The sequence below is a fragment of the Meriones unguiculatus genome (genome assembly GCF_030254825.1).
Source record: "Meriones unguiculatus strain TT.TT164.6M chromosome 13 unlocalized genomic scaffold, Bangor_MerUng_6.1 Chr13_unordered_Scaffold_45, whole genome shotgun sequence".
Taxonomy (NCBI): domain Eukaryota; kingdom Metazoa; phylum Chordata; class Mammalia; order Rodentia; family Muridae; genus Meriones; species Meriones unguiculatus.
The window spans coordinates 2,031,461-2,057,741 of NW_026843652.1; the positions used below are offsets into that span (position 1 = coordinate 2,031,461).

Consider the following 26,281-nt stretch of genomic DNA (forward strand, 5'->3'; position numbering starts at 1 on the left):
CTCAACATCCCATGCCTTGCCTCTTAAATGAGAAGTTTCCCAACTGAATACATAGACATCAGCTCAGCCTGATCATTTGGCATTCCTCCTTATCAGGGGCACCACCATAAAAATCATTTTTTGTCTTCTGAGAGGACTATACACTGTTGATGATTTTGACCCATCTAGACCCCAGCTTCCTGAAGAAATGAACATGCAGGACTTCCAAGAAGATAATGCTGAATCCCACTCCCCATAGGCGTACCATGGTGTACTGGCCTGAGAATTGTTGATCATCATAACATTGGTTACCTCACTACAAACAGCTAGTGCCAACTACTGTTAATGCAAAAAAGCTGTCCATCTCTTTCTCTTCCATCACTTTCTGTGCTGTGACTATACCAGTTTAAAATCTGGTCATAGAGGCCAATTCTTGCACAAGTCTTTCATTTGTAAGCCCAATAAGAGACAGAGAGACCGGAGGACACACATTCAGTAGCCTGTTTTTCATTTTCACTGATCAGTCAAGGTCCAGCCTGTAAGAAGTTTTAGAACTCTTTTCCCAGCACAGGGCAGCAGGGGTAGGATTGGGTTTTCAAAGAAATTCCCCATAACATGGCATGAAGTAAGCCTGGGATCTAGGAGACATTTCTCTATACAGAAATAAATAATCAACAGCATTTGAGAAAAATGGAAAGACATTCCCAATGATATAGAATCACTGGGGATAAGAAGAGATAAGGGCAGTGATACATTTAGAGACAATCAAATATAATAGAAATCAATAACTGACTTTTTAAAAAGATAAATATAATTTAAAAAGCAATAGACCATAGGTATAGTGACTTGGAAAAAGCTCAGGCAAATCCCTGGCAGAGGTAATAGCATTCATAACATACTGTGTGACCTTCCCTCAATTGTGATGTTGCTTAGTTCTGTAACCTGACACACACAGCTACAATGAACGGCCTTTGTCTCAACCCTCAGAACTGGCATAAATGCGTAAGTGGATTAGACATATCTGCAAACGACAGTCCTCCAGTTGGATATTCAATATACATTGGATCAAGCTAGTCTCCCCAAATTGTACACTCACCAATCTGGTTTGTCTTCATTTATCTGACATTAATTCATACATGCGGTGAAATAACAAAATCATGATCAGAACCTTTTTTAAAATGCTGACATCACAGTTGGCCTAATCTATTTCTGCCTGTGATGTGCATAATAAGCCAGTCCTCCTATTCTCAGCTGAAATCAGAAGCTGAGCTCTACATGCATATTTTTTCCTGTGATTGCAATGGAGAGTTGACTATATGACCCCAATAAGTAATTTTCAAACTCAGTGGTGGTACTGCCCTTTAACTGAAAGTTTTATTTACCTTAATCAAGATGACAAGGTCATTGTCCTGAGGAGTAACAGACTGGGATCAAGGTCATCTGAGTCAATGTAGAAGAACTTGACTCAGAAACATTTTTCTAGAAGCCTTGAGCTGCAGCCGTTCTAGAATTTACATCTTTCACAGGGAGAAATCACTTCCTACATCTAAAGTTTAATGAAGAAAAACTTCTTCAAAGATAGAATGCATTCAACTCTGTATACTGCTTAAAGAGGAACTGACCACAACAGATTTTACATTCCATGTATGTTGTCACCCTTAAATCTCTTTTTTAGGTTCAGGTTCCAGGTTAAACTTTGAAGAATTCCAATAGGGACAGAAGACTGAAAGTCTAGCCCCATAAGCACACAGAGTTTTAGAGAGCAAATCTATCTTCTAGACAATAATATATAATCTAAAAGGATTTATGATTGTGGAAGTTCTCACATATACAAAGGAGAGAGAACACTAATGTAGAAAACATCACAGAAAAGTTAATTATGAACACTGTGTTTGCAGTTCTTAGATGAAACCTAGACTGAGCTATTCTAACTTCAGAATACAGTGGCTTTTGCCCCTGACGAGTCTGGCTCAGAATAAAGCCACAACCACTTATATGCAGGACCAAAAAGATTCATTTCAACTAGCTCTAGCTACAGTCTCTCTCAGGAGAGTTCCATTCATTAATGACTAACAGGAATCTGACCCTATGCTGCCTTGGAAACAGAACATTGGAAAACACAAAGTAGTAAATACCTTAGCAAACAATTGCTGGTTCCATGGCTCTGAATTTCTGGAGCTACAGGGAAGACTATATATACTGGCCTGGGCCAGTTTCTCTCCACTATGTGTTCTTTCATGCCTGCAAAAACAATTGGTACATATGTAAGCTCTTCCATATTTAATAAAGTGATAAATGTTCTTATCTGTATGAGTTAATTTTATAATTTGTCTAATTGTAAAGAAAAATCAAATCTTATGGTTTTATCACTTTGTTCACATTCGTCGTTTTCCCCTTCATTATGGAATGTTTTGTTTCTTTGAAGATACCTGTGATGGTGAGAACATTAATTACATGGCTCACATTATAGTGTACTTTACTATGAGGATTTTACATATCTTTATTTGGAAGAACTCAGTGCTATATGATACTGATTTGCATTAATAGATTTTTCTATAGAGTGAGTCATATTACATTAGTAAAGTGAACCAGGACTAACAGAAGAAATTCCACATTCATAGTACTTCCAGGGATTTTCCACAGTGTAAGATCGTAGATGTATTCCCAATGAAGTTGAAAAGGTAGTTAATTATATTAGTTTAACAGAGTAGTAATCCCTCAGGTAGAACAGATTTTGTGAATGTGATACACATTTACAATTAACTTATTAACAATTAATTATTTAACTAAAATGAAATATAGATTCACAGTGTTCTCATTATCCAATTTTTTATTGTATAGATGTATTGGATATTTTAGAATGTAGTGACCTATGATGTTGCAAATGTGAACTTCACTTGGAAAGAGTATACTTTGCCAGATTTGCACTAAGAAAAGTCTCTACAAGCATGTGATGTTGGTGACCTACAAGAACCCCATGCCTACAGGTTGAAGAGTGATTTTTTTACTATTTAATAGTAATTTAACCATTATTAACTAATTATTAATTAATAATAAAGGAACTAATCTTGTATCACAGTCAGAAATTGTACTCAAAGTGGGGACTGCTACATATTTTTCAACTTTATTCAAAGAGAGAAATATGTTGCTTCATTTAGTATCCTTATGCCCATGTGGGTTGCAATTATTCTGACAAATGATATACCTATCAAAAGAAAAAAAGTAAGTGAAAGATTACCACATTCACACAGTTTGACATTCTGTTACTCATGGACATGTGCTTTAAGGATTAAGGTTTCTCCACAAGAATATTCTTCACTCTTACAAACTGCCTCCCTTACTAGCAAGTACATGAATGAGTATCACCAGCTTTACTGTGGACTATTTGCTTATTAGAAGATTATTGGACATATACTTATCACTTATTTAATGTGTATTCATTTTGCAATGTCTGAGTGTCATGAGATAATACATTTGGAGTTCTACAGCATAGCTCTGATGTACCTATGATTCTAATGGTTGATATCTGTTAATCCATTGTTCTCTTGTCTGCTTTCTTAGAGGAATGCCTTGCAAACACAATTCATCTGACATTAAGGATTTGGACTTGTGAGAATTTAATAATCATCAATACACTTAAAGTAGTGCTTTTTTACACTGTTGCTTTTATTTATAACTTCTGGGACACATTAACATTCCTTCAGAGGCACTGTGAAAATATATATTTGCATCTGTTTGCACATGAAGATTACCTTCCAAGTCCTCCAGAACTTTGACAAGGTTCTTCAATATTATGGTGTTCCCAACTGTAACCTAAAATGTGTAACAGAAAATGTATGATCTATTATAAGAAATCCCACAAATATAAAGTTACTATCTTCTGTGAACTGTAGAATGATGCCTGAGTTAATCAGCTTATTCTTCCTTCATTACAATTAAAATTACAGAAGAACCTCAAAAACAACAACAACAGTTGCCCCATTGTTTTAGAAAGTGAAGTAAATTAGCAGTCTTACCTATAGCAAACAGGTTCCAGTATGTCTCCAGCATCACATCTTTATAGAGACTCTTCTGGGAAGGATCCAGCAAAGCCCACTCTTCCCGAGTGAAGTTCACATGCACATCATCATAGGTCAATGCATCCTAAAATATTCCATACATGTGTACAACAGAAACCATGATAGTGGCATCACTGTAACTTGTATATATCATGGAAAATATATTCACAAAAGTCTCATGCTTCCTCAAGTTATTTCCTGACACAGAGGTACTAATGAAATTACTAAGTCATTTTAGAATGAAAATTAATAATAAGGTTCACCTCTATATTTTCCTCAGCTTTTGCATAGGATATGGCTGGCAAAAGAAATGCCAATTCACAGTCAGAAAAAGAGAGAGGCAACCAACAGAAGAAAAGTACTGAGCACACATCCAAAAACTTGTATGAACAATTACTAACTACAAAAATTGATGTGCAAGCTGTGAGTGTTGTCTCATGCATTTAATCCTATCACTTTGAAGGCAAAAACAGGTGTATCTCACTGAACTGGATTCCAGCCTGATTTATGGTTATTTGTCCTAGGACAGGCATACATACATATTAAGGCCCTAAATCCACTACAATAATCACTCTAATAAACAAAAAAGAATGTAAGAACTCCAGGGATTTTCCTGAATTCTCTACAAAGAAGTATAAATCCACACGAGCTCTGTATTGACCTTCTAAAAACCTGAAGGGTCCCAGTTTAAACGATAATATTAATAAGATCTTACTAAAAGAATATGCATGTTTAAACAGTTATAAATGGACAAATGAAATAGTAGCAATTCAGGTGTTGATCATACATAAGCAACACAAGGCAGAACAAATGGGTCAGCAGTGAAGAGCTCCTGATGGTCTGGAAAATAATTGAACACAATTGCCAGTATTTACATGGGGCTCACAAGTATCCATTATTCCAACTTCAGAAACTCTGAGGTCATCTCATGAATAACCTGAAGACTACTTCTAACTACCGTGAGGCACACAAGAGGTGGCATATTCATGCATACAGGTAAAATACTCATATTCATTCATTTAAAAACTTCAAAACAGATAGGTAGTAAGAATGTCATGCACCTGGAATGCAATATCTCTGAAGACTCAGATGTGGTAAACATATGACATCCTGAGAAACAGAATATACTCTGCCAAATTTAAAAATTCAGAGAGCTAATATTAAGAATATATGAAGAACCTAAGAAGTTAACCATCAACAAACCAAGTAATCCAATTAAAAAAAATGGTGTACAGAGCTAAACAGAGAATTCTCAACAGGAACACTGAATGGCAGAGAAACACATAAGAAATGCTCTCAAAATGAATAAAGTGTAATTAATAAAAGTTAAATAAAAAAATTTTAAAAAAAGAAATGCTCCACATCCTTAGTCATCAGAGAAATGCAAATCAAAACGGTCCTGAGCTTTCACCTTACACTCATTAGAATTGCTAAGATCAAAAACTCAAGTGACAACACACACTGGAGAAGATGTGCAGAAATGAAAACCTGCCTCCATTGCTGGTGGGAATGTAAACTATGAGATGTTTTAAAGCAGTCCTTAGCTAAAGTCAACATGGTGTATGACTTACTGTCACCTAAGCACTGGTAAATCCTTTACATCAAAAATGCTACCTATTTACAACACAGCTTTCTAATGAAGTGCTATGAACACATATGTATTTTCAACATGCACAAGATTAAGTCCAAATGAATCTTACACCTACATGTCAAATGCCAAGAGCAAAACATTGAGAGGATACTAAGGAAACTAGGCCTCTCCGAGTTTGTGTCCTGCCAAGGACATTTCTATGTTGAAGTCCCTGCTGCAAATGCTGTGAATATGCAGCCCCATGGTGTGTAAGGAGGCAGCCTCCAGAGCCCAGCCTTCTCCCCCATTTTGGTAGCAAAAATAAACTAACTTCACATTCCCAACCTTACAGAGCTATCTCCCGCCGGGCCCCTTGTAACATTTTCCTAAGTATGTGTTAACTCATTAAACTTGCTGTTACCTTAACTGAGGCACCTAAATTGTAAAACTATATCACCTGCAAAGAGCTCACTTACTATGGACAGAGGACCACCTTCTTTTTTCCCTGATCAACTTGAGCTTTAGACCAAATATCTACGGGGATGAATTAAGGCCATGGATTCCAGACCGAATGCCTTGGAAAACAGTTAAAGGTCTAGAGTTCAGGGGTTCTGGATCAGTGCAGCCTCTGACAGAAACGCCCTTGCTTAACCCATAATGTTAAAATTTAATTGGATGACCCCAACACTCACCAAGGGCACCTCAACTTGTGGATGTAATCCTTTAAATATACAATAAAGTTTACCTTTTAGGACTGTTCAGATCCAGAAATGGCTGCCTCGCTGAGCTTAGAAAAGAAAGCTTTCATTTTAACTTTCAGTTCCTGATGTGAGTTTTTTTACCCTTCACCGTGAACCCAAACATAGATATTCAGATGCCCTCACTGCGTTCATGGCTAGTACAAGGGATCTCTCTCGTGGCTGCTTCTTGATGACGGTTCCTACCCAGCCCCAGGAAGGACTCTACACGCAGGTCCTACTGTTCAGCCTCCGGCTCCATCAGGTTGGGGACACACACTCACCATGTTGTGACTTTGGAACCCAGCTGAAATCCCCTCACAGCACACAGCAGCTGCACACTCACATTAACCACTCAAGCCTGCTCTGCTAAACTGTGAGCAAGCAGGATGGCACCCGGAAGAACCCGCCTCTTCCTCTGACTATAGGGATGGCCTGAAGATCCTGATTGAGTGACATGAGTACCTCCCTTTGGGTTAGAGTGCACTGAATGAAAAAGGTACAGTGATTTCTAGCCCAGGCTTACATTTCAGGACCAGACATTTTCCAGATCTACAGAGATTTGTATTTCAGTATAATTTGTACCTTTCCTCCCCTAGCCTACCCTTTGTCTTCCAGCACACAGTAGGCACTGTCCCTCTTTCTCCTGGAATCAAAGTGGATAGCTGCACAGGCGATTATTCAACCTGCAGCAGAGTGAACAGTCTGTCTCACAGGTGACAGGATGCAAAGCATACTAGGCATTAAAGAGGGATTTTAGAAAATGCAATGAAAAAAAAAAGGAAGGGATTATGCTCAGTTGGTACAGTGCTTGCCTAGCATTCATGAAGCTGTGGTTCAAGCCCAACACCACATAAAACTTGACATGGTGGCATTGCCTGTAATCAAAGCACTTAGGAGGTACACGTGGGAGAATAGGAAGTTCAAGCACATCCTTGGCTAGTGTGTTTATGACTATAATCGGCTCCATGATGTCCTGTCTGAAAAGGAAAAGCAAAACTACACAAGCCTTTTTTTTTTTTTTTACAGCATTGAGGATGAAATCTTTGGCCTCATTCATGCTGAACATGCTTTCTACCATTGAGCTACATGGTCAAATTCACCAAATTTACTTATATCAATTAAAAGTAAAAAAAAAAAAAATGAGAGGGCTAAAGGAATGGATCATTGGAAAAGAACATTTCTTGCTATTTCAAAAGTAAAGCTAAGTTTGATTCATAGTAGCCACTTAGGGTGGCTCACAGCAGCTGATCCACCTCCACAGGACACCAAGAATTCTTTTGACCTCTTTAGATGACAAACACATCTAAAACAAAAAGTTTGTAACTAGAACAAACAAACAAAAATAAACAAACAAATAAATCTTTAATCCCAGAATTCGGGAGGCAGAATAAGGCACAGAGCTCAATTCTTGCAAAAGCCCTTCTTCATTTGTAAGCAGAATGAGAGCCAGAGAGACTGGAGGACACTCATTTACTGGCCTTTTTCTCTTCTTCACTGACTGGTCAAGGCCCAGCGTGGAAGGAGTTTTAGGACTGTTTCCCCAGCACTGTGCAGCAGAGGTGGGATAGGGTGTTCAAAGCAATTCTTGATAACATGGCATGAGGCAAGCCTGGGCTATAGAAAACATTGCTCTATACAGAAAAAAAAAAAAATCAACAGCACTTGAGAAAAATGGAAAGACATTCCCAATGACATGGAAACATCAGGGAAGAACAACACATGAGAGATTAGAGCAGTGACACACTGAGAGACAAACAAATTTAATAGAAATCAATAATTGACTTTGGAACTGATGAGTATATCTCCATGTGTTGGAAAGAGTTGGGTTCTCAGAATCTTAAAGCAAACCCTCCTCAAATGCCCTGGCCCCACAGCTTACCCTATTTCTGGTTTTAAAAAAGGGAACACTGATTTATCTTAAATACCGCAGAATTTTGGGGAAATCTCCCAAGGCCTAGGCCACAGGTTGTACTGGCTCTTTCAAACATATTTGAAGAGTGTGAGAAGTTAGGTCATTCTCCATACATGAGGACCTCAGGGAAAGCTTTGTTTGATCAAGGTAGCCCTTAACACAACAGTGTTTTCCCTGTTCAATTGGTTTTCGCCCATGTGACAGATCTATGCTTGTCTCAAGAAGTGCATCTTTATGGTCCACCAGGCTTTAGTCATGGCTGTGAATCTGCAATGTCAATTAAGCAGCTTGTTAGATGCTTCTTCTTTGACATGGAAATGAGCCAATGGTTGCTATGAATCAAGGCTGTCTCCTTGGTTATGACTGGAGACAAATTTGTTGACTATCCTCTTGACAAACATGTTTCCTAGCATCCTAATCTCTAACAGGCAAGATTGACATGCTACTCATCTATGAGGTGTTTTAAAACAGCCCTAAGCTAAATTCTGTCCTGTCACCTAAGCACCAATAAATCCCTTACATCAATAGTTCTATGCAATAATCACAGTTTTACACTGATGTGCTACTCAATACATAAGTTATTTAGAACTTCCACAAAACATGCAACCACATAGTGTGTAAGAGGTGGCCTCCGGAGCCCAACCTTCCCCAAGCAGCTCTTCCATTTTACTAGCAAGATAAATCTAACTTTACAGTCCCAAGGTTGCAGCGCCATTTTCCACTGAACACATTGAAACATTTTCCTAATTATCAGTTAACTGGTTAAACTTAGGTCCCTTAAATTGTAAAAACTATCAGTTAACTGGTTAAACCTAGGTCTAAATTGTAAAAACTATATCACTTACAAAGCCCTCACTTACTAACAGAAAGAGGACACAATTCTTTGTTCCCTTTTCATCTTGAGCTCCAGAACAAATGTCAAGGGATATAAATTAGGGGCCTTAGATTCCAGACCGAATGTCTTGGAAAACATTTAAAGGCCTTGAGCCCAGTTGTACTGGATCAGCAAAGCCTCCAACATAAACTCCCTTGCTTAACCCTCATTTGATTGGATGACCCCGACTCTCTCCAAGGGGCCCTCACCTTGTGGATTTAACCCTTTATATATACAATAAAGCGTACCCTGGGGCACCGTTCAGATCTGAACTGGCCGCTTCCCTGAGCTCAGAAAATAAACCTCCTGTTCCGGAAGTGAGTTCTCTCTGTTCCCAACCAGAACTCAATATATTCAAGATATTCAGATGCCCTGCTATGTTTAGGGCTAGAAAACGGGGCCTCTCTAGTGGCTGTTTCTGTCTGCTGGTTCCCACCTAGCCTCAGGAAGGACCCTAAACAGCTTCTCCTGCTGTTCAGCCTCCTGCTCCACCAGGCTGGGGGCAGTGGACACACACTCACCATGTTGCAACTTTGGAACTTGGCTTAAATCCCCTCACAGTACACAGCAGCAGCGCTTATAGCAGAGCAGACCAACCAATCAACCCAGCTCAGCTAAAGAGCAAAAATGCAACATGGCACCAGGAAGAACCCACCTGTCCCACTGACTGGAGGAATGAAAGCATTTGATTGGCCAATGAGTCTTAAGTGACATGAGCACCTTCCTTAGGATTACAGTGTACTGAATGGACAAGGTTTAGTGATTCCTGGTCCAGGCTTCTCTTTTAGGACCAAACCTTTTTCAGATCTGCACATGTTTGCATTTCATCATCATTTGTGCCTGTCCTCCCCTAGCCTACCCTGTGTCTTTCAGCACTCAGGATACAACTACCCTTTTCCTCCTCGAATCACAACCATTATTAAACCTGTAGCAGAGTGAACACTCTGTCCAACAGGTGGAAGAGTGCCAAGAATTTTAAGAATTAAAGAGAGATTTAAGAAAATGCAAGGAGTTTTTTGTTCTGTGACATCACACTGGGGTCAGGTAAACTGCAGCCACTTTTCTCCTGGAAGATAAGAGACAATCCAGGAAAGAAAAAAAAAAAACAGGAAAAACAAGACACTTCGGAGTACCACCATCAGGTAAAACTTCTTCCTCAATAGGAAGAAAACAGAAACCTGCACTAGTGAAGGCTCTCTGCATGAAATGAACTGACAGAATAAATTTCTCTGTGTATGTATACATCTAATACATATATATGTATGTATATACACACACATACACACACACACACACGATTTGGCGTTTTCAGACAGGGCTTCTTCTTTTAGCCCTGGTTGTCTTGGACTAGATCTGTAGACCAGGCTGACCTTGAACTCACTGAGACTGGCCTGCTTCTTCCTGCCAGAGGGCTGGGATTCAAGGCCTGTGCCACTAAATCCATCTCAGATATTCTGTTTTAATTTTATTTTCTGTTTTGTTTTTTTAAGACCAGGTTTCATCAAGTAGGCCTGTCATGCTAGACTCTCTTTGTCAACCAGGCCAACACTGAACTCACAGAGAACAGCCTGTGTCTGCCTTTCAGGTACCTTTCATGTGCAAGCATGGCTGGCAAGACCTTAGACTTTTAAGGATATGTTTAAGGGAGGGTTTCTTATCTCACTAAATTTTTTTTTAAGATTTTTGAGTGTGTGGATGAGGGGACCTCTGGTTATTATTATCTGTATGTGTCTGTGTGTGCATTAAATCAGACATTGTTGCCATCCTCACAGACCTTCTTAGATCAGAGCTTTTACTCTTATGCTTAAGAAATTTTATTTTATTTTTTTAGAAGAACATCTCCCTAGGCAGTGAGTTCTGTGCTGAGCATCACTTGCACTGTGGGTCTGATCCTCTGAGGGCAAGGAATCATATGAAAGAAGAGAGAGTTAGTATCACCTGGAGAGGACAGGAGCTCCACAAGGACCAAATATATCTGGCCACAGGGGTCTTTTATGAGACTGTATCTCCAATCAAGGACCATATATGGATATAACCTAGAACCCCTGCTTGGATGGAACCCATGGTAGCTTAGTAGATAAGTAATGTGAACAGGGACTGTTTATGACATGAACTCAATGGCTGTCACTTTGATCTACCCCCCACTCCCAGGGAGGAGCAGCCTTCATAGACCACAAAGGTGGACACTGCAGCAAGTCCTGAAGATACCTGATAAGGTAAGGTGAGGAGGACCTCCCTTATCAGTGGCCTTGGAAAGGGGCATGGAGAAAATGAGGGAGAGAGGGTGGGATTGGAAGGGAGTAAGGGAGCGGGCTACAGCTGGGATAAAAAGTTAATAAACTGTAACTAATATTAAAAAAATAAAATTAAAAACAGAGAAAAGATCTCAATGTAGAATTCTCAACAGGAGAATCTCAGATGGCCGAGAAACACTGTTCAGGTTCAGCATCCTTAGCCTTTAAGGAAATGCAACTGGAAACTACTTTGAGCTTTAATTTTACACATGTCAGAATGGTGAAGTTTAACAGGACAAGTGACAGCTCATTCACACTGACAAAGGTGTTGGGGAAGGGGAACACTCCTCCATTGCTGGTTGGAGGGCAAACAAATACAGCCAACATTGTATTTTCTCACACAACTGGGTTGTTGTCCCAGGAGGTTGTATGAGGATGCCTAAAAGCCCAGGCTGATGTTAGGAGAGAGTGTTGCTCTCTGAAAAACAACAGTAGGGCCACACTCTGGAGGAAAGCTTATACACAGTGCACTGAAAGTGGAGAGGTGGACCAGATGCAGGCTGAAAGATTTCACCCCTATGTTCTAGTCTCTTTGGGGTGAGACAGTACTGTACAGGCTCCCAAAAAAGAAACCTGGACACAAATCCAGAATAAAAACTACTCCACCTAAAATCTGTATTGCTTGCAAGATGTAAAGGGGCAGTGATGGCCCCAAACTTGCTTGAGTGGTGAGCTAATGTTTGGTTTAACTTGCAGCCCAATTCATGAGATGGAACCCACTCCCTTGATGGCCAGGAATGTCTCCAAGACATAAACATGCTGAGATGTCATGGCTGTTAGTTCTATATTTTTGTGAGACTCCTAACATTAAGAACAGGTGTAGCTTTGACTCTCTCACCTGCTCTTGAGAGTCTTTTCCCCTATTGGGTTCCTTGTCCATCCTCACTGTGAGGTCTGTTGGCCTTGTCTTTTTTGTATCTTGTTCGGCAGTCCTATCTTAGAGGCCTGTTCTTTTCTGAAAAGGATATAGAGGAAGGAAGTAGTTATGGGGAAGAAGGGAGGTATGCTGGATGTGGGAGAAGGGCAGGGAGGGAAAACAGTGGTCAGAATATATTGTATGAGGGAAGAATCCTTTTCAATTAAAAAGCATTAATTTAATTTTCCTACCTAAAAATGCAAAGAAGAGACGCAATCAAAGAGAAGTGAAATAGTGAAGATAAGAAAAACAAAATCATGATGTACAGTTATTATTCTGTGTGCAAAGAGGGGAAACATCACTCTGGAGCTTAACAAGCTTATTCTTTAGTCTTATCTAGATCTATGAAATCAGATGTTTTGCTCTCACCAATGTGAAATGTATATCACACAGGTAAAATGAGGTAATTTTCTGGTGTTATGTGGAATTACAGGGGTCCCTGCTCACTTAATTCCAAAAGAGTACTCTTTCTTCTCTATAATAAAAACTAAAGTTTGGAGCTAGAGAGGTGGCTCAGCAGATAAGAACACTCTCTGTTCCTTCAGAGGTCCTGAGTTCAATTCCCAGAAACCACATGGTGGCTCACAATCATCTATACTGAGATATGTTGCCCTCTTCTGGCATGCAGGTACAAATGCTGATAGAACATTAATTAAATATATAGTCTTTAAAAAAACAAAAAAGTAAATTTGAATAATATTCACAATAATATAAATAAGTATGTAATGTTATACACTATTTATGCATAACTATATAATACATTAAGTATATACAAACTGATATTTTAAAATGCTAAGTGTTTAAACATGTTTTCCCAATAAAAATAAAAGTGTCATCATCTAAGGTGGGTTAGCTGATCAAAACAAAACTAAGAAAAGTCTTACTTGTCTAATATTATTACATTTTTATTCAACTGTAATTTGTCATTATTTCAATTCAAACAAAACAAGTCAGTCTGTTTCTTAACTCATTTTCACTTCATGCAGCATGACTCATTGGCAGAAAACTCTTATGCCATGAAAATAAACCAACTTTCTGCATTTTTATAGTATATTGTAAAAGCACATTTGCTTTTTATTTCAATAACAACTTTTGCTCTAAAAAGCCTGAGATTTGATTTTCCTTCTCCGCATACCAACTAAAAATATGTTACAAAAATTCTTTGAAAGTGATTGCTTTAACTAGGTTGTGTTGTTTTTGCCCTTCATTTTCTATTGTGAACTATAAGTTAGACAAGTTGACTGAAGCTCTCCTACCCAATGAACAAATGGGAATGCAGCAAGATTGAAATCAGAGAGAGAGAGAGAGAAGTTTGTTGATTTGACACTGTTTATGCTGTAATTATACACTGTTTCATGACCAATATAGCACTGACTGTGAAAGTCTTTTGTAAGTGTATAATCCCTTTACCATTGTTATTGTCTTCATTCATTTACCATACCGTCCTTCTGAGTCACAAACCATGACCTCAACAAATACGGAATTAGGTTATTTTAAAAGTTATCCACCATGAACATAAACACAATAAGCGTGAGAATACAGATACTTTTTTAAAACTAATCAAAAGCACATGAAACTTTACTGAGAAGACTGCTGGGATCAATAGCAATTTTGTCATTTTATGAGAGCTACATGCAATGTAGGCACACGTAAACATGGATACAATTAGAAGCTGTGAAGAACATGGTTTATTGTGTTTTTTGGTAATGAGGAGGTGTAGGTGTAGGTAACACCAACAAATGCATCAGATTACAAACACTAAATACTTGCAGTTTTACATGAACTATAAGAACACAAACTGATGTTACTTAATTTTAGTTCAAATCTGTGGGAATTCCTAAATTCCGCTATCAAGAGATTATTTTGTATGCTAATACATGATCCCATACCACATTCAAATTTATTGTTCAATTGTGAACCATGTTTTATTTTCACTTTTTGTCTTCTCAAATTATACATGGGGGAATAGCTTTTGTAACCATAGCAATGTATTATGTGTCAGTAAACTCTATATTGAAGTCTTCTTTCTATGGCTGTGTAAATTATTTCATCACTTTCAATTTTATATACTAACTGTAGTTTGCTAAACAAATGATTATGTAGGATATCATTTACCCTTTTATACTAGAGTAAACAACACCAATGGGATGATGTATTTTAAAAAAAAAGATGTTGGCTATTTTCTATTTCAGTATGAATTCACCAGAATCCAAAGAAAATTTCTATGAATTTCTAAGAGGAAAGCTGATTCCAAAGCTATGTCCCATGAAAAAATGACAAAGAATTCCAAATAGGATAATGAAGTAAGAGTACACACATATGCAGCTGTGACCTCAGAACGTATCTCAGAGCTACAACTATCAAGAATGTGTACAACAGTTGTGACCAAATTAGGAGACAAAGAGAAAAAGCCAAAATCATAAGCCTAAAAATATATTCGTTTTCCTCAAAAGACCCAAGGAAACTCTGCCAGGAAAAATGTGACTTGACCAAGGTTACTTATGGTTATATGTGTACAGAAATTAAATAAGCACAGACTGCAAAACTCTTACAAAAGCAACTCAAACTGACCCATAAAAAGTATATTTCTGACAAACCAGCTACTGCAGATCGCTCTTCCAAAAGGAGAGACCACATGCTCAATGGTCTGGAGCTCACTGTGGAAAAAAAGTGATCAAAAAAGAGGGCTATGATTCTAAAGCCCCTCATGCTTTCTTGTGGTTTCAGGCAAATCCAGCCCCACTGAAAGCAATACACAAACCAATGTGGTGAGTGTTTTCATGTTTGCTTACTCCCACATGGATTGTGCCATAAGATATGGAATCTGCCTTATCCACCTCCACAACACTAGCACACCTTAAAAACCTCTGCATCTCAGAAATTCCTTTTATGTCCTGAAATTAAATTTTCCTGAATCACACCACTTTGGCGAAGTAACGAAGAGATAAAAAGATTCCAAACAAAAATTGATGGAGGATTCACATTGCCCACTTTTTGCAGCTTCAAAACTATTTATAAAATTTGCCACACAAACCTGAATGTGGAATGCAAGGTTCAGAACTTCTAGAGAGCAGACCATAAGTTTTCCAATTTCTCTTCTTACCACACACCAAAAGCAATGTGTGTGTGTGTGTGTGTGTGTGTGCGCGCGCGCGTGCGCATTGGACAGTGATATTTTAAGTATCACAGCTTTAAGCTGCCAGGGATGCAGAGGAATTCTCCCAGCCCCCACCCACTGCCCGCAAGGAATCCACACTCAAGGAAGATTCAGAGACCAAGGACCAATCCCCAAGTCACCACATAGATCAACAGAATGACAGTTGACCCACAGTCTCACAATATCAGACTCTGAGAGCTTAGCAGATCTGTTCCTCCTGGTTTTTGCATGGTTTGAAGTCCCCCTCACAGTTCTCTTCAGCTTCATGAGAAAAGAATCCTGGAAACAAACTATGAGCTACCTCCCACTGGTGCTACTGACTAATAGGTCTGCCTAGAGTCCCTCGTTTCTTTTGACTACCCAGCTGGGCTTAAGGGCACTAACAGCTACTCTACTGGGGGATGAGATCAAATAGCTCAGGGAGCTGAGACCTTCCCAGCTGGGCCCACACCTTAGGCACACATAGAGCCCTACTCTAAGAAATCTGTATTTTAGTATGACTTTCCCATTTCCAAGACACAAGGAGACAGTTCCTCTTCTACCTCACAGGGTCCTTTGTGTGCACATTCCAACACACAATCATTGCTCAGTGTCGCTATCTCTACCTTATAGCTGGGAAACCCTGAAGCCAAACAAGTCAAAGTCAAACAGTAACAATTAAAACAAAAATTGACGAAGAATTTGAAAGGAGTGGTACATGGGAAATGAATGAAAAAATAAAAATAAAAAGGAAAGGTCATGGATGATTCTAGGTATGGTGGGGTAGAAAGTTTATTATAGAGAAAAGGGATAGAATAGCCAGATGCAGGGACATCTGGGGGAGTCCAGAGGGGACATGACTGTGAGAATTATGAGGAAAAGTAGGAGGGGAGAGGGGAAAGCTAGACCAAGATGCCTGGATAGTAAATGATAGATGAAAAAGCCCAGGTAACCAAAATGGTTGGATTACATAAGGAAGACCACCCAGGGGAGGGGGAACTCAGACCCTGGTCTAGAAGGCTGGGTATGCCAACCATTACCCTATGGCAGGTAGAAACAGGGATGCTGGGAGAACCAGCAGCTGAGCCTGCTTTTATTTGTTAAATAGGTACCTCAGCCATTTGTCCCAGGATTTGAGACTTAACAATAGGGAAGAATGAGGAGGTTAAATGATTTCACTATAATCTCAAAACTTGTTTTAAAAAGTTGAAACTGGAGAGCAACAGAACAAGAAAATTTGAACACAGGGAACTTCCCAGAGACTCATACTCCAACCAAGGACTAGTCATGGAGATAACCTAGAACCCCTGCACAGATGTAGCCCACGGCAGTTCAGTGTCCAATTGGGTTACATAGTAATGGGAAGAGGGACTGCCTCTGACATAATCTGATTGGCCTACTCTTTGATCACCTCACCCTGACGGGGGAGCAGCCTTACCAGGCCACAGTAGAGGACAATGCAGCCATTTTTGATGATAAATGATAGACTAAGATCAGAAAGGAGAGGAGAACTTCCCCTACCACTGGACTTGGGGAGTGGCATGCATACAGAAAGGGGAGGGAGGGGGATTGGGAGGAGAGGAGGGAGGGACTTATAGGGGATACAAAATGAATAAAGTGTAATTAACAAAAAATTAAAAAAAAGAAAATTTGAAACTGGCTTCATTCCCCAAGATTTTTCTGGGACTAGACATACATAAAGAGCACACCAAGTATTATGCACTCCTTTTCTCTTGGGATGCACCATTATTGTTAAAGCAATAACATTCCTGTTAGGCTCAGCCACACCTGTTTGCCCAGGTCTTCTGTGTTTGTTAACCAGTGTAACTATAGAAATTTGGTTTCTAGAAATAAGTTCAGTTCCTCTTCCAGAATCTTGATTGCCTTGGTCTGTGAACTCCAAGTAGTGCCAGTTTGGACTTTTCCTAACCATTTAAATTGAATAACTGACACTTCTGTCCAAGCAGGAAAACTCTCACCATCCTTTTTCTCCATCCCTTTCTCTGCTATGATGATACCAGCTTCAAAGTAGGTCATTGAACTCAATTCATACACAGGTCCCTCTTTATTTGTAAATACCCACCCTATGAAAGCCAGGGATGATTGAGGGACCTCAGTCACTGGTTCCTTTTCTATTTCACTGACCAGGTTAAGGTCTAGCCTGAAATGAGTTGCAAGACGCTGGGCCACAAAGGCAGGATTAGGTGGTTCAAAGCAAGTCTTAACTACATAGCATGAAGAAAGGCTGAGTTTTTTGAGACATTTCTCTAAGCAGAAACTAATGAGAAATCCATTTTTAATTAGGCATGAAATTCTTTTTAAAAGATATTTAATTTTATTTTCTGTGCATTAGTGATTGCTTGAAATTGGCATTACAGACAGTTGTGAGCTGTCCCTATAGCTGACTGCCTTAGTCTTTGATCTAGCTATTGCCTACCCTGATTCACACAGCAATTGTATTTAATAGATTGTTCTTCCAGTTCTGAACAGAAGGCACAAACCATGCTACACATGCAAATCCTTTCACTGTAACTACAACACGAACAGTTTGTTACCAACTCAAATTATAAAGCTCTTTTGTGGTACAGCCATTTAACTAAAGAATTTAGAAATTTTAATCAAGAGAAAAGCAAGGTCATTGCCCTAGGGAGAAACAAACTGGGATGAAGGTGACCTCAGTCTGAATAGCTTGCCTTGAAACCATTTCTCTACAAGGGTGAAGATGCAACTGTTCTAGAAATAGTATCCCCTCCCAAGGAGAAATCACTGCAAACACAATTAAAAGAGTAATTAAGACAGAATGCATTTAATGACAGCATACATTCAGCTCTGGCCAATGCTTAAAAGGAGCCAGTCGAGGACAGAATTTTGCATTACACATATCTTGTAACCCTTAAGTCACTTTTAGGTTCAGTCCCAGGTTATGTTTTCAACAATTAAAATGTGGGCTGGGGACTTGTAAGTCTAGCCACTTAGAAAGATTTACATGGCAAAAATATTGCCAGAAGTAGACTGGTGCCCTCAAACAGCAGGTCACTCTTCAGTGACAGGGTCCTGAAGTGAGTATGCCAGAAGAGGAAAAGACAGAAAAGGCAACATTGGAAAAAATAAAAGCTGGGGCGGGGAGGTCTTATGCAAGGTATGTGTTAAGCCGAGTAAGCATTTTTGTCCTTCAGTTCTTTTATTTAATCACTTGACAGCCAGATGGAAAACACCATCCTCCTGTCCTCCCTGTCTCATCCCCACACCCCACTCCTCCCTACCTCTATCCTCATAGAAGCAGATCCCCTTCCCCACTTAAGTACCAACATACCCTGATGCATCAAGTCTAAATGGAACCAATTGTTCCCTTTCCCACTGAAGCTAGGCAAGTCAGTCCAGGTGGAATGAAAGTGATCCAAACCCAGGCACAGAGTCAGAAACAGCCAGGACTCCCACTGTTAGGGGAGCTACATGATGACCAAGTTGCACATCTGCTACATATGTGGAGGGGTTCTATGTCCAGCCCATGAATACTATTTAGTTGGTGGTTCAGCCTCTGAGAGGTCCATGGCCAAGTTAGCTTCTCAAGAATAGCATCTGGTATGCTACTTTCAGGGGAAATGGAAGGAAATGGTTAACTTCTGTAATGACAGAAGAAAATACCATAAGTAGAAACAAATTCACGAGGAGTCTAATGAAACAGAGCTGCATTAAGAGGAACACAGGGTCTCTCAAGAACATTACTAACCAAGCCTACAGTGGCCTTGGAATTGACAACCACAGCCCCATGTGGTGGGAAGAGCTGCAATCTCATGATCTGAAGCAATGCCTCCCCAAAGGCCTGGGGCCCAGAACATAACAGTCTCTCCCAAACATTTTTGTGGCTTTTGAGAATAAACTCAATTTTATTCTCAATACATGGAGACGGTAGAGAAAGTTCCAAAGGCCTAAGCCCCAGTTGTTACTGGCTATGCCAAGAATGTTAATGGGTTTAAGAAAGAACTATGCCATTCCCCTTATATGAAGGCCTCATGGAATACCTTTATTGATCAAGTCAGCCACGAACACAAACAAGTTTTTTGTTTGTTTGTTTGTTTGTTTTTCCCTTTTCAAAGAGTTGTCAACCAGTATAGGCTCGCCCCTGTGGCAAAACTATTCTTTTCTCAAAAACAAAACTGGATCTTTAGGTAAATGAATTTTAATTCAGAACATGGCTGTTCTGGCAAGAGAACACATCCAAAGACTTTCTAGGTCTATATGATCTGGTTGGAATACAGACACACCTTTACTCCCAGGAGAAAGAGATAAGCAGTCTTTGTCATCAAGGCCAGCCAGTAGAGCAAGCTTCAGGTAAAGAAAAGCTTAGGTCTGGGTGTGGTGGTACAAAACTTTAACCCTAGCCCTCAGGAAACAGAGGCATTCAGATGACTGAGTTCTAGACATTTCTGCTCAGGCTGTTCTGGTAAGTCAGTGAGTTGAGAGGCAGTGAGCTCAAGTTGAGTTTGCAGAATTCAGAAAAAGTTTTCACTGGGAGACTTTTACAGACACAAGTTGAAGAGAGAAACTAGACACAGGTGAAGACAGACAGAGCCTGAGAATGAAAACCATCAGGAATATTATAACATATTGCCAAAATTAGCAGAGCAATTCAATCAGAAAAGGCGGGTTGATTCAGTCAACTTGGAGGGGAGTCTGAGCCAGAACAGTTGAGCTGAAAAGGCCAGTAAGAGTTCAGAAACAACTAGAAAGGTTGAACTTATTCAGCACTAAGTCTCAGAGGATGAAAACATTCTAGGCCTAGATTTGATTGTATGGAGGCTAGATGCTTGCAAGACTAGGCCTAGGTTAGCAGATGAAGGCACTAAGCTCCTGGAGGACAATTACATCAGGGAAATAAATGTTACTTTAACACCTTTATGTCACCACAGGATATAATGTTGGTTGTGACCCTGTAAAACTGCCTTGAGCAGCTTGGTAGAGGCCTGTTTTTTGGATATGAGGATCGGCCTGGTAGCTGGTTGTAAATCAGAGTTGTCTTTCTCCTTTGCTATGGTTGGAGACAAATTTCTGGACAAGCCCGGTCAACATGTGTTTGCTAGAGTACTAATCTCTAACAGGCCTGGTTAGCATCCTATTTACCTGTGGGGTGATTGTGAGGCAGTCCTCCCCTGGCTAAATTGTATTTACTGTCACCTACTATTTCCCAAGCATTGGAAATCCTTTACATCATCAATTCTACTCTTCCTCATCACAGCTTAATATTGGAGTGCTACCCAACACACAAGATGCCACTTACAACCCCCCCCAAAACTACCTCCGAATGGAACTCACACCTAAAGGTTAAATGCTAAGAGCAGTACTTGTAGAAGACACGAGAGAAACTGGAACACCAAAGACTCCCGCCATGAGTATGATTCTGCACACAAACCCGTGCTGCAAACGCTCTACGCGGATAAGGCTCCAGCACATGAGTGACTCAGTTGCCACCACTGGGTCCAGCAAGCGCCCAGGACCACAAGGTCCCTCCCCAGGGGCCGCTGCTGATCAGCCAGTCGCGGAAGAGACCCCGCATACCAGCTCCCGCCGCTCAGCTGCCTTCTCCTCCCTGCACTCACCATAGTGCGACTTTGGAGCTTGCCTCAGTTCACCTCGCAGCACCAAGCAGCAGCGGTGGCGCTCAGAGCACTTCACCCGGAACCACAAGAGCCTGCTCAGCAGCGGGAGCTGAACCAGCAGAAAGGGATACGGAAGGACACGCCCCCTCTTCACTGGTGGGCCCAGGCGGGGACCTGACTGGCCAGAGCGTTTTGAGTGACAGGAACCCCTCCCTTAGGGGTAGGGTGTCTCCCTTAGGGTTAGAGTGTGTGGAAGGGACACAGCCCTTTAGTTCCTGACTCTGGCATCCAGTCCAGGACTGCGCCTTCTCCAGATCTACAGAGATTCGCATTGCAGCAGCACTAGTGCCTGTCCTCCCATTGCCTACAAGTCTGCCTGCACATCCAGCCTCGGGACCGCCCAGCCCTCCTACCCTGGCCGCTCGGCCATCTGCTGCTCTCCTCTGTGGAAGGGGACCCTAGGCTCCCCAACTCAAGATCTCAGGGCATTCCTGAGCTCCCCCACAGCTCTGCTTCTTCCTCCTGGTGGATCAGGCTTCCACAGCCCATTACTAAAGTGCAGTGGAGTTGCCCATCTGTCCCACAAATGGAAGGGGTCCTAGAATAATTAACAGGTAAGGAGAACTTTTTAAATTATTCATACATTTTATAATTAAAGAACAAAATACAAATCAAGGTGACTTCTCTATTAAATTGCCATGGTGTTTAAAAGCTTTGGCAGTAATATACATATATACACACGTACATATGTGTATATATGTATATTATATATATATATGTATATATGTATATTACTGCTAAAGCTTTTAACTATAAAATATAAAAGGTAGGAATCACATACTCCAAGAACCCCATTCCTGTGAGATGATTAACATGTCTAGAGAACATATTCAGTACAATCAAACAATTCTGACAAAATGATTGCAGGCTTCATAAGTTGTGCTAAATCATATTCATCTTTGGTGGAATATCTAGTTTATAGTGATTTACAAGTACCACAAAGGAATTTATTAGATTTTATAAATGACTATCAGAGAGTTATATAGTCTTCTCAGAGAAAAATATGAATTGTGTTTTGTAATAAATGCAAAATGCACGCTTGGCAAAAAGTATAAAATCTGATAACAGAATTTTGGTTGGGACTGTGTGTTCCTTATACATTTCATTTCTTAATGTTATGAATATTTTTAAATTTTTTATATTAAGTTTATTCACTTTGTATTCCAGCTGTAGCCCCATCACTCAATCCCTCCCAGTCTCATTTTTCCCTCATTTCCATCCATGCCCCACTCCATCTGTCTTTTCTGAGACTGAGTCTCCAACCAAGGACCATGCACGGAGATAACCTAGAACTTCTGCACAGATGTAGCCCATGGTAGCTCAGTATCCATGTGGGATCCAGATTAATGGGAACAGGGACTGTCTCTGACATGAATCAGTGGCTATCTCTTTGATCACCTCCTCCTAAATGAGGAGCAGGCCATAGAGGAAGACATTAAAGCCACTCCTGATGAGACCTGAGGAGGACCTTCCCTATCAGAGAAATTTCAAGAAACAAGATTTGTGTTTTGTGGTTTCATACTGGGCTCAGATAACTGCACCTATGTTTCACCTGGTACCTGTGAACACCCTGAGAGAAAAACAGTTAACAAATGAAAAACTTTGTGGAGCAGTGTTTTTAGCAGCCATAGCTTCCCAAATGGAAAGGTAAACAAAACAAAACATATGTATTAGTAAAGATTCTCTAGCTAAACAGAACAAATGGAATGCATGTACATATGTAGACAGTGGGTTTTTTAGAATGGCTCACAGGCAGTGTTCCAACTGGTCCAATAATGCCTGTCTACCAATGGAAAGTTGAAGAACCCATGTTGCAGGATTATTTAGTTATACTGTGAACCCTGAGATGGTATCCTGGAAAAATCTGTCTCTAGTTGTGGTGTGGTTTAGTGTAAGCATATACCTTTAATCCACAAAACAGGCTTGGATTAACTCAACCATAGGTCAAGAGGCTAAGCAAGCAACCAGTTGGGAGAGATTCACATGAAGTGGAATGTAGGGACATTCAGTTTGAGAGGATTTTAAAAAAAGCATGGAAGGTGAAGTAGTTTTTGTTTTGTTTTCTGAGCCTTTGGCTGAGTAGGAAGGTAGGCTGGGTGCTTTCTCTGCCTCCCTGAGATAGTAAGTTTTCACCCAGGCATCTGATTCCAGCATCTTTATTGGTGATATCCAATATTTTGGATTTTGCTTAAAAACCAAAAATACAGTAATGGTTCAGCCAATGTAGCTCGATGTTTCAGATGGTCTTCAGTATATACCATAATTCTTAAGAAATAAGCTTTAATGCCAGTTTTTTTTTTTTTTTTTTAATGAGCTTGCTAGCCAGAGGTAGGGCCAGCAGACAAAGAAAAAGAGCTACCATCTCCAAAATTATATGTATGTATTGTGTGTGTGTGTGTGTGTATGTATGTATGTTACCATCAGAGACTGTGGATGAGATTAAAGGTGGGTTTTATCACATCAAAAATCTAGATCGTGATTGAAGAGTTTTTCCACTTCCCAACAATTTGGGTTTTAGTTAATTCCATACATATAGTCAATTTGGCTGCCTAGAATAGCCATCACAACAGTGAAAACAGATTTTTTTTTTCCCCTGTGGCAGGAAAGGAGAACATGGGAGTCTTTTCCAAAGCATGATTTTCTTCATCAAAGGAAGCTTTGATGTTTTACTTTGGGAATCTGGAAAAGTTCAATTATAGGTTTGCCTATGTTAAAGCATGCTAAGTTAAATCCTTTTTCTTAACATGGTGGTAGTGTATAAGGAGATATATTTAAATGCATCTTAGCTCAAAGTCATGCAGAAACATATGTAAATTATAAAAGTGGACAGAAATGCCTCTGGAATGTTCATCTTGTACCACAAGGTCTTAGATGAAAATAAGGGACACTAGAAATCGTTTGCATGTGGCCAGTGCTACCTGTCAATCATGTTGTATGATTTCACAGATAGAAGTATCAAGGCCATTTTCTCACACATACAAATCCAGAGAATACAGATTCAGAAAATATCAAGGAAGTCACCTATCAGCACCATGGACACTATTCTTAGAGGAACAGCTTTGCTGAGCTAGTCTAACCTCACAATGAGCCTGTTTTTGCCTGTGAGATGGCTGGTTCAGAGGAATGCTGCAGCTACTTTCATACAGGAATAGAAAGAGTTCATTTTTAACTAGCCCTGGCTGCTGTCTGTCTCAATGCTGTGATATCTCTGTAGAGATTACTACAATTTTAAGTTTTATTTTTATTTTATATACATGGGTGTTTTTCTGTGTGTGTCTATGTTCAGTAACAACAGAAGCCAGAAGATGGCAGATGACATTGACTGGAATTAGAGCAAATGGCTAGCTACCATGTGGTTTCTGGAGATGGAACCTCTATCTTCTGTACCAATATCCATTGTTCTTAACTGCTAGACTATCTCTATAGCCATGTTCTAATTTAAAATATATTTAATTAAAATATATTACATTGCTTTACCCATTTCTTGTCCTCTCTCTATTCCTTATTCTTCCCAGGCTATTTCTTCCAAGCTAAGTATGGGTGAATAAGTGTGCTCAAATATTTGAATAAAACTTGCTGAGTCCCTTTCTGTTGATTGTTTATATATGGTTTCAGGACTGAACACATTGTATTGGAAAAGCAATTAGGGAGCTCATCCTTGTTTGATGCTAATTATCCTACTTTCAGGAAAATTCCACTCTTCAGTGAACAACAGGATGTTGAACCACAAAGGTCCTTGTACCCACAGATCACTAGGGAAACCAGGAATGTTAAACATGCAGAGGCCTCTTCTCAGTGCATTAGATCAAATACCTGCATTCAATCCAAAAGGCTGGGAGTGGAATTTGTTAATGACTTCTTTGCTAGCTGTGGGGGCAGACCTCACCTACTTCTTGCTACAGAGGCAGACTTTACCAAAATTTTCCAGAATGATGATTATCTCAGACTATTTCTTTCCTAGATAGTTACCCATCTGAGTGACCAAAGATGCACCCCTATCTGTAAAGGGTGGGAGAGCACCCAGTTTTTTATGAGGACAAGGTAGGTATGATGTGCCTGATTTGAGAAATGCCAAAAGACCACTAGGAGTCCAGTCCATTGAAAATTACACGAGGATCTTTATTCAAGCTAAATCTCTGGCCACCAATCTTCCCCAACATAGCAGGTTAGAGAGTGAGGCCCTTAATCTCAGGGAGGCACAGTTTTTAAAGGGAAAAAACGGCAAGCAGGGGATTCCTAGCCTTAGAGTTACAGAGGATAAGTTTTAGGTAGGGGGTTCAGCAATCTGACCTTTTGGTTAATTGTTCCAAGCCCCCTGGCCAAACCGACAGATAGTGTTATACCCAGTTTGCGGTTCGAGAGCCCCCAGAAGATCTCCAGGAATCGACTCTGTTGCAAAACACATGAGGGTCTTTTTTATTGTAAATTACAAGCTGCAGCTTAGGCCTACACAGCCCCACTGCCGAAATGGTGGGAGCTGAGCGCGACACGCCCAGATTAGTTGGGTGATATAGATTCTGGTCCCTCCCAGCATGCCCAAGGCAGGGGCGATTCCTGCCTGGCAAGCATCTATTGGTCAAGATGCTAAATTTTGAATCGATTGGCTATAGGAAGATTCCCAGACCATTAATGACCAGGTGTCCCTCCCTAGGGGGAGGGTCCAGTTTCCTAGCAACTGTATTTCTAGTGGGTGGGGAAAGAATGCAGCGAGGCGGTCCTTCCCCTCAGGGCATTACTAGACTTCTCCACCCACATAGTTCAGGCCTTAATAATAGCTGCTAATTTTTAATCTTTTTGGTCTCTCAATAGCAATCTGTATGATAGCCAGCTGGGTGAAGAGGAGGCTCCACTAACACACTCTGTGGCATTTATGATAACATGTGGGGTGGAGGCCTGGTTATAATTATCTATTTACACATTTTGTGGTATCCACAAAACCTGCAGGATGGAGGGCCATGTGGCCCTTTTTGGAACCCAAAGGTGGTGACCAAATCATTCCAAGGTCAGTCAACTTAAGATAGAGTCTGAGAAACAAAATGGAGCCACCGCTGCCATCCTCAGTTCCTTCAATACAAACAAACTGAAAAGGCCAGAATGAGCCTAAATTCGGTGTTATTTGTATACCACTAGCTTAAGACAGTCACA

General features: G+C 40.2%; 1 protein-coding gene across 2 annotated transcripts in view; it reads right to left on the minus strand.

The window, feature by feature from the left end:
• Positions 1-26,281, minus strand: part of LOC110543186 (zinc finger protein 560-like) — a 51,451-nt gene that overhangs the window by 17,858 nt on the left and 7,312 nt on the right. For both annotated transcript variants that reach the window (XM_060376541.1, XM_060376540.1), the window contains exons 3-5: positions 3,996-4,122; positions 3,732-3,792; positions 2,115-2,220 (exon numbers count right to left, since the gene is read on the minus strand). In XM_060376541.1, coding sequence (XP_060232524.1) covers positions 2,115-2,220; positions 3,732-3,792; positions 3,996-4,122 — 294 coding nt within the window. The remainder of the gene's footprint in view (positions 1-2,114; positions 2,221-3,731; positions 3,793-3,995; positions 4,123-26,281) is intronic.